Source organism: Macadamia integrifolia, unplaced genomic scaffold (assembly GCF_013358625.1).
Source record: "Macadamia integrifolia cultivar HAES 741 unplaced genomic scaffold, SCU_Mint_v3 scaffold264, whole genome shotgun sequence".
Taxonomy (NCBI): Eukaryota; Viridiplantae; Streptophyta; class Magnoliopsida; order Proteales; family Proteaceae; genus Macadamia; species Macadamia integrifolia.
The window spans coordinates 356472-369866 of NW_024868851.1; the positions used below are offsets into that span (position 1 = coordinate 356472).

At 38.3% G+C, this 13395-nt stretch overlaps 1 protein-coding gene across 1 annotated transcript in view; it reads left to right on the top strand.

Moving 5' to 3' along the window:
• The window catches only part of LOC122066936 (flowering locus K homology domain-like), a 12895-nt gene extending 457 nt beyond the window's left edge, over positions 1 to 12438 (top strand). Inside the window, exons 2-9 of the mRNA XM_042630772.1 lie at positions 3106 to 3395; positions 9276 to 9528; positions 10021 to 10169; positions 10322 to 10599; positions 10682 to 10705; positions 10844 to 10910; positions 11023 to 11082; positions 11856 to 12438. Of these exons, the coding sequence (XP_042486706.1) occupies positions 3114 to 3395; positions 9276 to 9528; positions 10021 to 10169; positions 10322 to 10599; positions 10682 to 10705; positions 10844 to 10910; positions 11023 to 11082; positions 11856 to 12035 (1293 nt within the window). The 5' untranslated portion in view covers positions 3106 to 3113 and the 3' untranslated portion in view covers positions 12036 to 12438. The remainder of the gene's footprint in view (positions 1 to 3105; positions 3396 to 9275; positions 9529 to 10020; positions 10170 to 10321; positions 10600 to 10681; positions 10706 to 10843; positions 10911 to 11022; positions 11083 to 11855) is intronic.
• Positions 12439 to 13395: the final 957 nt, after the last annotated feature.

Here is a 13395-nt window from a genome sequence, read left to right on the forward strand (position 1 = left end):
GGGGGGGGGTGTTGGGGGGCGCTTCCTTTTCACAGTTGGGGTTTAGATAGTTCTCACTTTTCTCTTTTTGGTGAAAATTTAGATAATTCATACTAAGAGCATATTATTGGTTCAAGTGATGCCACTGTTTTTTGCTATGTATATGGTCACCGAGATTTAGCTGCCACATTGAGTATTCTCACAATAGAACGAGTTTGGTGAATTAGAAGTCTGAACTGTTGTTTTTGATCGAGTTGGTTCTTGGTGTCTATAGTTGGATTATTGAAATTTGGATATGGGTTGTTTCACATACAAAAGTTTTAATGAATATTAATGTAACTTTCTAATTCTTATGCATTTTATTTTATTTGTATATGACTACTGAATATATGGAATGAAGGTGGAAAGTATATAAAAATAAATATATTCATGAATTTAAACTAGATGAAATAAATTTAGTAGTAATAAAAGTTTAAAATACTAAAATTTATGCTTCAAGGGTCGTCTGTTTATGCTGTGCAATCTTGGCCAGATTTGATCATTGGGGATGATTCAGCATTAGTCGTTAGATTGGTTGCCCAGGAGGGTAGAGTTTCATTGGAGGTTAGCACGCCTTATTTGAAGTGCCAGATTCTTCAGCAGACAGAGTAACACTTATTTTCTTTATTTCTTTGGACTAACACACTTCGACCAACCATATTTTTGAATGATGCCAATCTTGAAGGAACCTTCAGCCACTGAAAGCTGCTTGTAAAGGGTAATGGAAAACTGTGTGTGGAAGGAGAGACATGAGTTTGCATTAACAGATGGACTGCACCCTATAGGGCCTAAGAAAAGTTCCTGCAGGAACCATCTCTAAATGCAACTCCAGTGCCAGAGGAATCTGCTTTCCCAATATACACCCACAAAATTTTGAGTTTGATGGAATTCACTAGTAGGGGAGAGCATAAATAAATAGTCAAAATGTGAAGTGATTTTATTAAGTTAATAGCCTATCAGGACTTGAGTCTATTGGGGATGCCATTAAATGTCTCAGTGGAGATCTAGTGACCGACTAGGACACTGTGAGGTGATATGTTTTTTCCCTTCAACCATCGGGGGAAAAAATGCTGAGGGGATCTGTTCTGGTACACCTTTTAAAGATTTGTGTTTACTTTTCTTCCAATTTGTTGCTACAAAGTTTTTCAGTGCCACTTTTCTGCTTGTTTTACCTAGGAAAGTGCTCAAAGGATTATTTCTCTAGGAATATCATGAGGTGCCCACATGCAAGGGTGTTTCATTTGGTGCAGGGGCAGAGCCTGGATTTTTTTTTCCCCTTTTGAGGGAAAGGGGAGAAAACTATACAAACTAAGGCAAAGCTTTGAAAACTAGATCAAGCTTTCATTGCCACCTACGCTGCCTCTTTGCCTCAATTATCTTGCCATAAAACAGCTGATGCTTTAGGGCTTTGACCTAATGCCGGCTATTTTAGCTTGAGAGTCAATAGTTTGATGATGCTAATTATTCGATCCAACAGTCTGAATGGTCTTTTTTTTCCCCGTCCTTTCTGAGAGGGAAAGCTTGGGGGAGTTGGTAGAGTATGAAGGAGCTATAAACCTAGGCTTCAAGGATAGAACACTGCAGGCTTTACCGATGCAGCACAAGGCACCTTCTTCCTATTGTTAACGGTCAATGGATTAATGAACTATAGGATTTAGCATATGTAGTTTAAAGGTTGGATTCTTACACAAGAAATAGTGTTAGACTAGTGGTTAAGCATTAATATGCAAAGTTCCGGGTCTAATTCTGTTCACAAGCTTATTTCTAAAATATAATAGTTGAAATCCCATGCATGGCTTACCGTTTACCGCCTTATGGCCCAATTGTGCACCAACTAGTTCAAACGATACAGAATCCCAGATGATCGATTATTGATTGGATCGTTTTGTCTGGGCAATACATCAACCACTCAGTGGTTCACAAAAGACCTCAGCCATTTGGGTGAGAACAATCCAATCAAAATCTAATTGCCTAGTCTGTCAGTCAATTGAAACATTAGGAAAGTAGCATATTATTTGCACTTAACGATTGAGGTTTTCTCCTGTATGTAAGTATTTATGGATTACATACTACATGGGTAATGTATGTTGGGGTTTTTTTTGTTGATGCGGGGTGAATCATGAATTGGCTTAGAATTTGATAAATAGCACTACCCATTTGTTGCTTCTCCCCACTTCCGATCCCTCGTGGGGGAGGGTGCTGGGCCAAATCACAGTGGGAGGGGGGTGGCAACTCACTTGACCAAATTTGCAGCACTTTCCCCTTTTCTTATCACACACACACACACACATAATATATATAGGTATAAAAAATCAGGTGTCTAGCCCCCTTGGCTGGTACTTAGATGCATCCTTGGTGTGTGGTATAATCAAAATTGGATTCCTTTTGGTGGTTCAGTTTTTGTATTTGTTCTTGTATTGGTAATTTTTCCTTGCCAGCGATAGTCCACGTATTTTCTTTGGTGTTTGTGGGTGGGTGCTTGTTGACCTTGGTGGTATTTTTTTGTGGGTCATCTTGAAGGTGATGTTACATGTGGAGGAAGATATTGATTGGCCCCATGGTAAATTTCCCTCCCACTTTGGCTATTTGACCCATCATTTAAAGGTTAAAGAGCATTCAAAATTTAAAATTATCCAAGCCATCGAAATGTGCCCCAAAATGCACTTTTTCTATGACATCAAGGGGCTATAAATATAAAACTCACAGCATGATATGGTATCATGGACAATAACACAGTTCATTTGTGCCAACTAGACTACCAGAGCCGTGTGGATGATTCATGGACCACAGCATTTTTTGTTTCAAGTTAATTCAACTGGCCAAAGATGGAGCCTCCTGATTGAAACAATGATATGTCCACTTATTTTGAACTGTAACAGAATGTTGCTCTAGCCTTTTTCCTGCTTTCTGTTATTGGATAGTTAATAAATTGGGATTTAATCTAAATTTAGGATTGCCTTAACTTTGACTTTTATGGTTCTACACTCCAGTAAAAAGCTATTATGTAAACACCATTTATTTATGAATAATGTAAATTTTGTTATTAGATGATTTATTAACTAGTCTCCGTCGTTTGGCATTGCCCAGTGTAAAACATGGCTGCACCAGTGGAAAACTTTAGTGAACCTGATATGACTGTTATGCCTGGGAATTCACTCCCTCAACCCAAACGAGGGCGTGATGATAATTCTGGAATTGCTGGCAGTGAAAAGAGGTGGCCTGGGTGGCCCGGGGAGAGTGTATTCCGGTTACTGGTTCCAGCTCAAAAAGTTGGTGGTATTATTGGTCGTAAAGGAGAGTTCATTAAAAGAATGTGTGAGGAGACAAGGGCTCGCATTAAGATTCTTGATGGCCCTCCAGGAACTTCAGAAAGGACTGTAAGTTTTTCTAGAAGGCTGTTTAATTAATGGGAACTTGAGAATAAATTTCCGGTCAAGGCATTTTAGGTGCTCATTGTATAGTACCCTAATTATCTCTATTGGCGATTCTGTACATCATTCATCTGGTGCTCCTCTTTTGCTTTATAAGCCAAATTTCAGTTCTATCATTTCATAGTTTCTATGTGAAAATTGTAGTTTGCATTGCAAATATATGAGCTTCCTGCATGTGTGCAATTGCATTATGAAAGCATTTTATTTCAGGTGGCATAATTGACTTTATTGACCATTTCATATAGTTTTTGGTTTTCTTTTGCATTAACATACTTTATTTTCTCGAAGATCTAATCACTTCGGATATTATAAGTGGTTATTCTATTCTGGGTAATGAAAGACATCTCATTCTGAATTCTTGGCTTCAGGAATTACTATATAACTTAAGTGACACAATAAAAGCTTTTTCTATTCTTCTGTTAATCAAATTATTTGTGGTCAATTTTGTGTAAAATGCACTCAATGGCAATATGAGATGGTTATTATCGTTTAAATGAAAGTATCTTCTTCCATTGTTCATGGATTATGAATATTGCAGGACATCACATGGTTGCTGGCATCTCTTGGTCTAATGGATATCTGATGCATGTACCCCTGTGGACCATGAGGCATTTATTGTAATTTGTAACTCCTCATCTTCAACTCTCTAAAAGCAGACAATTTAGAAGGCCAAACTTATGTCTTTGTATTGAGGGCTCTTTAACTAGCAATATGACACAGTGATAAAAGATTGAAGAATCACCTATTTCTTTAAGTCATTTATATTAAGTGATACAAAGAAAGGTTAGAGAATATCACTAATAATAAACGTCATGCTAATATTAAAAATACATTTGTTATATAAGAGAGTTAAAATGGTAATGAACATAAAAAATAAATGTCACCTTAAACAAGGCATTAATCCAAATACAGTGCCTTTCATCACAATAACCAAGATGAATCTGTGCAGGCTCTGTCCGTGAACCTAAGGCAACAAATCAATCACCAAAGTGACTCCATGTTAGAAGAAACACAGGTCCAGATTGCACGGATCAGATTGAGGATTGAGCATTCCAAGTGCTGAATAGTAGATCTGATTAAGCACCCAGAGATACCTTGTACGGACATCTGTACCAAGAAGCTCTGCATTTTATCTGGTAACTTCAAAACTTGGTCGACTGATTGCCACATGTGGTCAAACTCCTTCAGAAGCGTCCTATCATAATTAGTTTACATGTGGGAGACAATTCTTAATCACCCGAATAAAACATTTCCTAGATTTTAACTGAATATATTCATATAATAGGAAACTCAACATTAATCAATCATATCTGACTGAGCAATTAATGAAACTAGTTTTATTAATAAATTTTGAAAGCACATGCATTTGGTATAATGATTTTCTGATTCGTCAAAGAATAATTTCGTGTATCAAAGTCTCACAATCTATAAAATGCTTCTAGGTACTTAAGTTTTTTTTGATGTTGTCATCCCTATGGAACTCAAAATTCATCCCCAAAAAGGGGAAAAAAAAACTCTAATTTCTTTATGTCCGTCCGGCTGGCTCTCTTTATGTTTAGGTCAAATGTATGCTTGATGCATTGGGAGTTTAGAAATCACACCCTCATACATGAGCTATAACCCGAAATGTAAGTTGCAACATACTCTTGGTAGTGATAAAAGCCTTTGTTGGCCCATGTATCAATATTTATACAGAAAGAAACTCTATGCGACTTTTGGAACATTGGAATAGCTTTCTTCTCTAACCATCTGTAATAATTGGTACATAAGGTGGGGGTATGGATTCTCCATTTGATGGATCCAACTTAAGAGATTTTTTAGATCTAATATCTTTTTTGAGCTGATAATCATAACAATCTGATCTGTATTCTTCCAAGGGCTGTTCGTTTCTTTAAATATGTAAGTTGACTGTGATTGTCTGGTTGTTTTGCATAGAATATCACAATGGTGTAGCTTGTTGAGCATTGGATCTGGATCACTTGAGCATGTAAAGTAATTTGAATTACCATATCTTTCTTCCAGGATTTGGCTGGGTTTCTCATCCTAAGACATCAATACATTTACCTAGTAGCAAACCATTGGCTGATATAGTTGGCCAGTTCAAATTGTGTGGGAAAGAATTACAAATGTGGTAAAATATGTTCTTATCCATTAGGAAATGAAGTAATTTATGAGGCTACATTGTATCATCCCGAAAAAATAGCATATGCCAAATTTCAAATGTCTATAATGGAATTGACTTTCCTATGTGTGGATAGTTATGGTTATCCGGAGTGTGTAAGCTGTCAATCCCTATTTTACGGACAGCCGAAGTTCTGAAACCAATGATATAATTTAAGATCATGAAGTTATGTTTTGATGTTAATGGAATAAATGGAGGCTTCACGGCTGTTAATTGAGAAATATGCTTGGGGGATCATATTTTAAAAGCTGGTTGGTGGGTCTGGATGTATATAGGCGGTGTTGGGTGAATATTTTCAAACCATTATATATATATATATATATAAATTTTTGTGATGGATTACAAAGAGATAAAGAAGGAGGGTTGGCGTGTCAGGTCAGCAGTTGGTACCGGGAAAACCCTGGCCAAACCCTTTTACATGGATTCTACATCCTCATATATAAACGTCATGGTAAAGCATTCCCCACCAGAATAAGCAACATGCTACACTATGGCCTGGGTGTAGTGAAAAGTGAGCGAGGAGCTAGGGTGTCCCTTGTAAGCGACGTGCAGTGTTGGCGGCTGGATGTAGTGACAAGTAGGCAAGGGTTTTCGCATCGTGGGCGAGTGCAAGTAAAGAAGCTAGTTCAAAAGCGTAGGATTAGATTAGCATCTTGGGACATTGGATCTTTAATGGGTAAGAGTCTAGAATTGATAAAGGATTAACATAGCTTGTATTCAAGAGACTAAATGGAAGGGTAAAAAAGTGAAAGGAGTTGGACGACTTTAAACTTTGGTGTACGAGGGATAAAAGTAATAGATTTGGAGTGGGCATAGAAGTGGATAAAGATTTAAAGAATGTTGTGGTTGATGTTAAAAAGGTTAGGAAATAGGATTATATCACTGTCGATATAATTAGTGCTTACGCACTTCAAGTAAGATTTGACATTACAATTTTGGGAACACATGGATGGATTAGTGCAAAGTTTTGGCCAAGGAGAAAGGATTTAGGGGGTTGATGTTAAAATATTTGGAGATAGGATTATATCTATCAAGCTTGTGTTGGAGAAAGATATTGTCAATATAATTAGTGCTTACGCACATCAAGTAGGATGGGGGGAAAGTAAGTTATAACCTTCTTTCTTTATGTGAAAGACCAGAAAGAAGCCATGCACAAATTCTCATTGGATCTCAATTATTCTGGACAACGATGGCTATTCATTTAAATCTTTGGGCAGCACCACAAGGTCTTCAACAAGGTGGAAATTCTCGTATTCCGTATGTACATGTTCTTGCAGCTCCAAGAAGAGTAATAATCCAAGGGTTGGCCCACAACAAAACTAATTCTCCTTGAGGGACAAAATGCCCTGAACAAGTTAATTCTCGATGTTGAGTTAACTATATCTGATGCTAACGAAGGCCCAAAAAGGCATTTAAACACTTGATAAATGAAATGCAATGGAAATGATTATAATAGGGGTTGATCTGAATGGACATGTTGGGAAAGATTGTAGAGGCTATGAAGGTGTACATGGAGGGCATGGTTTTGGAGGGAGGAATGAGAGGGGGGGTGGAATCTCACTTTTAGATTTTGCCATGGCTTATGATTTATCTATTGTTGATACTTACTTTGAAAAGAGAGAGGAGCATGTCTGATAGATTTTTTTGTAAGGACTGCAAGGTTATACTAGGGGAGAGCCTAACCACAGAACATAGATTAGTGGTCATTGATATGTGCCTCACCATTAGAATCTTAAGAAAGATGTGCTTATTTTCCCTAGGATAAGGTGGTAGGGCTTAAAAGGAGATACTTTGAAATCATTTACTGATAAAGTAGTCAAAGAAGGAAAATTGGACTTCTGAGGGAGACACTAATACGATGTGGAACAAGATGACAATTTATATTGAAATTTAAAAAGTTTGCTAAAGATGTCCTCGGCGAATTGATAGGAAAGTGTCATGCCTCTATAATGTAAGGCTGAATACAAGTACTCAACCCCAATAAACAACTCCAATACGGGTAGGGGAACAGCCTACTAACTGCGAAAAATAGAAACTCACTATCACAGCCTATCGGATGATAGAGAGAACAACCAGAAAATGATTGAAATGTTATCCTACTTATTAAACCGCAGATAAGGACCAAGTAATAACTAAGAACAAGTATTAAAACTCAGCAATTAGATCCTTGTAACAGATCAGAAAAATAGGATAGAATATAATACCTCAAATCAGGTACTTCTAGGTCAAATTGGAGAAATGTTAGAAATTTAGAATTCACTTTATAGTACCCAGAAGAGGGTGACCTGCTGTTCGAAGGACACTTGGAAGATACTTATAAAACCCCAAGCTTCTGGCCTTATCTGATGACTGGTTGACTGATGCAGTTGCCCTGGCTTGGCTAGACCGGAACGACACTCTTTGGAGGCCTAAGCCAAGGCACAACCAAACCAAACCAATTATCTGGTCTGGCAATGGTTGGTAGGCTACATAGGAGATTTATCTATGGATGATTTTATTTCTTTGTTATTATAATTTTATTCTCTTTGTTTTAGAAGGTTGGTAGATCTGGAGGGAGTTTCCATGGGATTAGTTAGTTTAAATTTAAGTGTAGTTTACATAGTTTAACTGGGTTTCCATTTTTATGTGAGGGTGTTATTCTTAAATTGCTGTAACACGATGGCGAAAGTAGATTTGAAGGATGAAGTTTTGAGTTGAGTAGTTTGGTTTGAGAGCTTGCGTGGCTGTTGGTGTTGTGCAGTCTTTCCCCCCTGTGTGAGATCCCCTTCCCATTTCTCCCTTCCCTCCTTTTCTTCTCTTCCTCCACTGTTTCTTTCTAGTGAGTAACTTGTTTGGCCTGAGATTTTGAGAGAAGGCAGCCCTCTCATAGGCGACCAAAACCCTAGAAGATCAGACCTGGATGTGCCATCTGTCGTAGGTTCCACACTGAAAACAGAAACATGCCTCCACTCCTTCCTTCAGGTACATTTTTGGTGGATTATATCTTTGTTTGTACCTGTAATACTGGAAGCGCTTCAGTTACATTTAGTAGGGCCTTGAGTTGAGAATTAAGCCCTACAATCAATCTGGGCTCAGATGAAGGAGTTCTATTCATCGTAGCCAGTACTGTTCTTCGGCCTTTCCTTTTATCAGGAGGTTGAAGACAACCCCAATCATGAGTGATTTGCACACACCATTATCCAAATTGTTGCCAAATTGCCAACTAAAGAAAGGCCCGACCAGGAGGGATAATATTGAAGGAGAAATTTTAATCGTTAGCTGTTTCTGACCTGCTGCTGCTTCCCGTAATCCCTTTTCATTTTCGGAGTTGATACTCTGCTTCTGTCGGGTCTTGGTTTACCATCCTTCTTGCTACTTGTTTTCCTTCATGGCAGCCAAATCTGGTGCAGATTTGAATCCTCTTGTACTCATTTCTTGGATTTTCAGTTTTAAGTTACCCTTGACTTCTGTCCTGCTTCGAACTCTACTCTACTTTAGATATGCTTATTTTAGCTGTATATAGTTATTAGAGAAAATATCATCACTTAAATATGGTACTAATATACTTTGAACAAATGGATTTTACATACTGTTGGTGTTTGGTGCTGGTACTTAGCCCTGAAAATTGGTTATTGATTGTTCACTATTGTTGATGTTTCAAAAAGGTAATGATTTCAGCAAAAGAAGAGCCTGATGCTTCTGTTCCTCCAGCAATGGATGGCCTACTGAGGGTTCATAAACGTATTGTTGATGGTTTAGATGGTGATGTTGCTCATGCTCCACCAAGTGGTGGTGGTACCGTGTCAACAAGGCTGCTAGTTCCCGCTGCACAAGCTGGAAATCTAATTGGAAGGCAGGGAGCAACCATAAAATCCATTCAAGAAGCATCTAATTGTATTGTCCGAGTTCTTGGGCCAGGTACTCCTTGTTTCTGCTTAATGCAATACTTGATGTTTGCTTTGTGGAAAAAAAAAAATTATCATTCCTGTACATTATGACTTGTTTTGTCCCCCTTTTTTTTTTTGCATTTTCTTTTGTTATGTTGGTAAACATTATTGTAGCCCTTACCTAACAGCTCAAGTTTTTGGGATAATCAGTTGTAACATTTACCAATGTCCATCTATCACATAAAGTGCAACATGTTTGGAAATGCTTCATCTCTTCTTGTTGAGGCCCTCAAAATTCTCTATTTCTCTCTTTTTTTTTTTTTTTGTGGCTGATGACGGTTATCCAGGCCTTTGTCCTGACTAGTTGTGTCACATGCCAGTGGGGGAGAAGAAACAATCATTCCATCTATTTAAGTTCTACATCTATGTCTGAATATGCATATTTACTTGATGCCATTGTATCATAGGCAGTGCATTTTCTTGACTTACTATTTTGTATTGTCATTGTTTTCAATTACCGCAGAAGATCTACCAGTTTTTATCCTGCCCGATGATAGAGTTGTTGAGATACAAGGGGAGCCTGCAGGTGTGCACAAAGCAGTTGAGCTCATTGCGTCTCATCTGAGGAAGTTTTTAGTGGACCGCAGTGTAATTGGATTATTCGAAATGAATGTAAGTCTGTTAATTTTATCCTTTCGTGGCGTAGAATCTTACATAAAGCCTCTTTTTTTTTGGGGGGGGGGTGTTTCTCCAAATGTTGTGGATTAGGATATCTCAATATTTCTGTTATTTGGGTCCAGTAATTATCTTTCTTTCTTTGTCAGATGCAAATGCCAAACTCCCAGATGGAGCATAACATGCCACCACACCAGTCCTGGGTACCACCTCCTCAAGGCCTACCTCCAAATGTAGGTGGTGGTCCTGGTTATGGGGCTAATCCTCAATATATGCCACCCCCACGGCAACATGATAATTATTATCCACCAGCTGACATGCCTCCTATGGAAAAACAACCTCACCAGGGCCTGTCTGCTTATGGAAGGGAAGCACCTATGGGGTCTCAGCAGCCACCTTCAATCATTACACAGGTTTATTATTGTTAGTTTTTTCGTTGATATCTCTGAGTCAATATGATTTGATACTTAGAAGAAAATCATGATTAGATTATTGTTTCTGGTGCACAGCTTAGACATTTTACCTCTTGAAAGGTTGTGGGGGGGGGGGATTGGCTCCAGTTTTCATTTCTGATTGTTAGTCTGTATTTAGTTGGTTTTTAGATTCAATTCTCAGCTCTTGGGATAGATTTGCTTAATTTGGACTGAAGGTGGTATATGTTTCTCTTGCAGGATCACACACACGATGCAACATTCCGTTGTATTATGGCTGGATGTTGTATTTGCGGTGCAGGGCAATGTAATTATGTTACATGTCGAGCGTCGGTAAGCTAGCTGGTGGAGTACGCATAGCTACATGTCACAATTACTATAGCTGAACTATAGAGGGCCCATGTTCGGGTCTGGGTTGAATGACTGTTGAGATCAATGGATCAGCCTCTCAAGTCCAAACTGCTCAGCAGTTGATACAGGCATGTACTTTCTGGCATTTGTACTAATTGGTCTCTGTTTTTATGCTTGTATCTTCTTTCTCCTTGTTACAGTTCTGAACTTCAGATCCACATAATCAAGTGCTTATTCATGAATCTTGTGAATATGCTCTTTTTTTTCAATTGGTTCTTCATTTGGTTGATTTGGGCGATGTTTGAATCGAGTCACTATTTTAGAAATTTAGCACCTTGTCTCTGTGCATCAGTCAGTATTTGCATTAATATTGGTTGATTATTCCTTCTCAGATACCTGATGTAATGAATGTTTAGTTTCTCAAAAATTTCTTATTTGTGTTGCAACTGGTCTTCAAGCAATTGATACTTCCCTTTTACTTTCTTTTCTCCTACTTGAATTTCACTTTTTTGTTTTTGCATGGATCCATGTAGTCCATTAAGTTGGGATAAGGCTGAGTTTTTGTTTTTTTTAAGATCACTGTGCTATAGTTGTACTACTGCTTAAACCATTGGCTGCTAGTCCCAGATTGTCAGTTCTATCATCCAGACTCTGGTTTATTGTATCTACTGATTTGCAAAGAGATTGCCTACTTCAAATAGGCAAATTTTCAGAGTCCAGAATGGATGACTCAATTGTTTTTCAATTGAAAAAAATTTTTATATATAGTTTATATGTAATAATACTTTCAAAAGCAAAGAATCTTTGTCAACTGAAATTCAACCCTGATTACAACCACTACTACTTTTATCGAACTATCTACTGATAGCAGTTTTATTTTATTTTTTCTTTTGGGTCACAGAATTTCATGGCTGAAGCTGCAGCCTCGACACAGAACCCAGTTGGTGGTTCCACAGACCAAGGCTATAACTCTTTTCCAGCACATGGTTCTACGTATACATCTCCGCCATCCAATACAGGGCATGCAGGCAACACTGCTGGAGGCTATGGTTCAGTCTATGGAGCCAACTATGGGTATTAGGCGCTGGAAAACCCCAACAGCTGGTACCACCAAGATGGTAAGTTTAGTGCGGACTCGCTAGTGAGAACAGGTCTATATAAGGGACAGTTATAGTATTGTATTGAGATGCAACTATTAGTTTTCTGCTAGGTTTCTTTTGTACACTAGACAGATCTTGGGGTTGGGCCTGAGTACTTAGCCTGTAGTTTTATCATCTTATTCTCACTTGTAGGTGCTCTGCCCTATCCCTCAAGTGATTCAGGAACTGATTTTTATGTACTTGTCCCCTTTCAATCATGCCATTTCCTAGTTCTTTTGTGCTTAGCATGCTTGTGGGAGGATGTTTTGAAACCTTGGATAATATATTGGGAAAGTGAGGTGAAATCATGACTTGAGTAAATGTAGTACACTATTAAAATTTTCATTGCCTCGTAACCTTTTTACAAAGATCTTTTGAATTGAAGGGTTTATTGATTATGTCCAATAGCTTCTGTTCCCTTGGGAAAAATAGGAGTTTTGCAACATGTGGCAATCTCCTGAGTGCTTGCTCAAAATGTTCTTTTGTTTTATATTGGTGAGAAGTCACAGGAAGGACCATATGGGTTTCTTTTTTCAAAGGGAGCTTATTAAATTTGGTTTTTAAAAACCCAAAATGAGTGACCAAGTAGTGATTACTTTCTCTAGCAAGTTAGTCTGGATAGGCTTTACAAAATATACTTCTTGATGCTCCCTCTTGCTCTGGTGTAATTTCTTGGAGTTTGGCAGCTCAAAATGCCCTCTAGTTTTATTTTGATTAGAGGTCTCCCAAAGGGGATCGAATTCCTCTACAGCCTCTGACACTGGCGGAGGCTGGCGGAGGATATCTTAGATCTTGACACGTGGTATCCTGCACGTGGACGGTAGATTAAAGAAATATGGTTTGAATGGTTTGAAAACTGGTTCTCCCTACCCAACCCGGTTTAAAATCCTATCCCAACGATGACTTCTCTTCTTCTTCTTCTTCTTCTTCTTCTTCTTCTTCTCGTGAACGTGCTTAGGGGTTTCTCTTCTTCTACTCGCTTTCGTGGGTGAGGATTTCTCTAATTCTGCTCGTTCTCGTGCTTGAGGATTTTTGATCTACTGCTCGTGCGTGGGGATTTCTCCTCCTCTTCTTCTTCTTCTTCTTCTTCTTATTCTTCTGCTTGTGCTTGAGGGTTTGCGGAGAAGAGAAAACCCTTCTCTTAAAAAGAAGATTCCTCTGAAATTTGAACTAGCCACAACTGTTCTAGCCAATTCTAAACTTTTCTAGCCACTCCATTTCTCTTTGTAGTTTGTCTTCTGCTTTTTGACTTGCAGAGCAGAGCCAACGAATCGGACAAAAATTTACATTCCAAGAAGAACA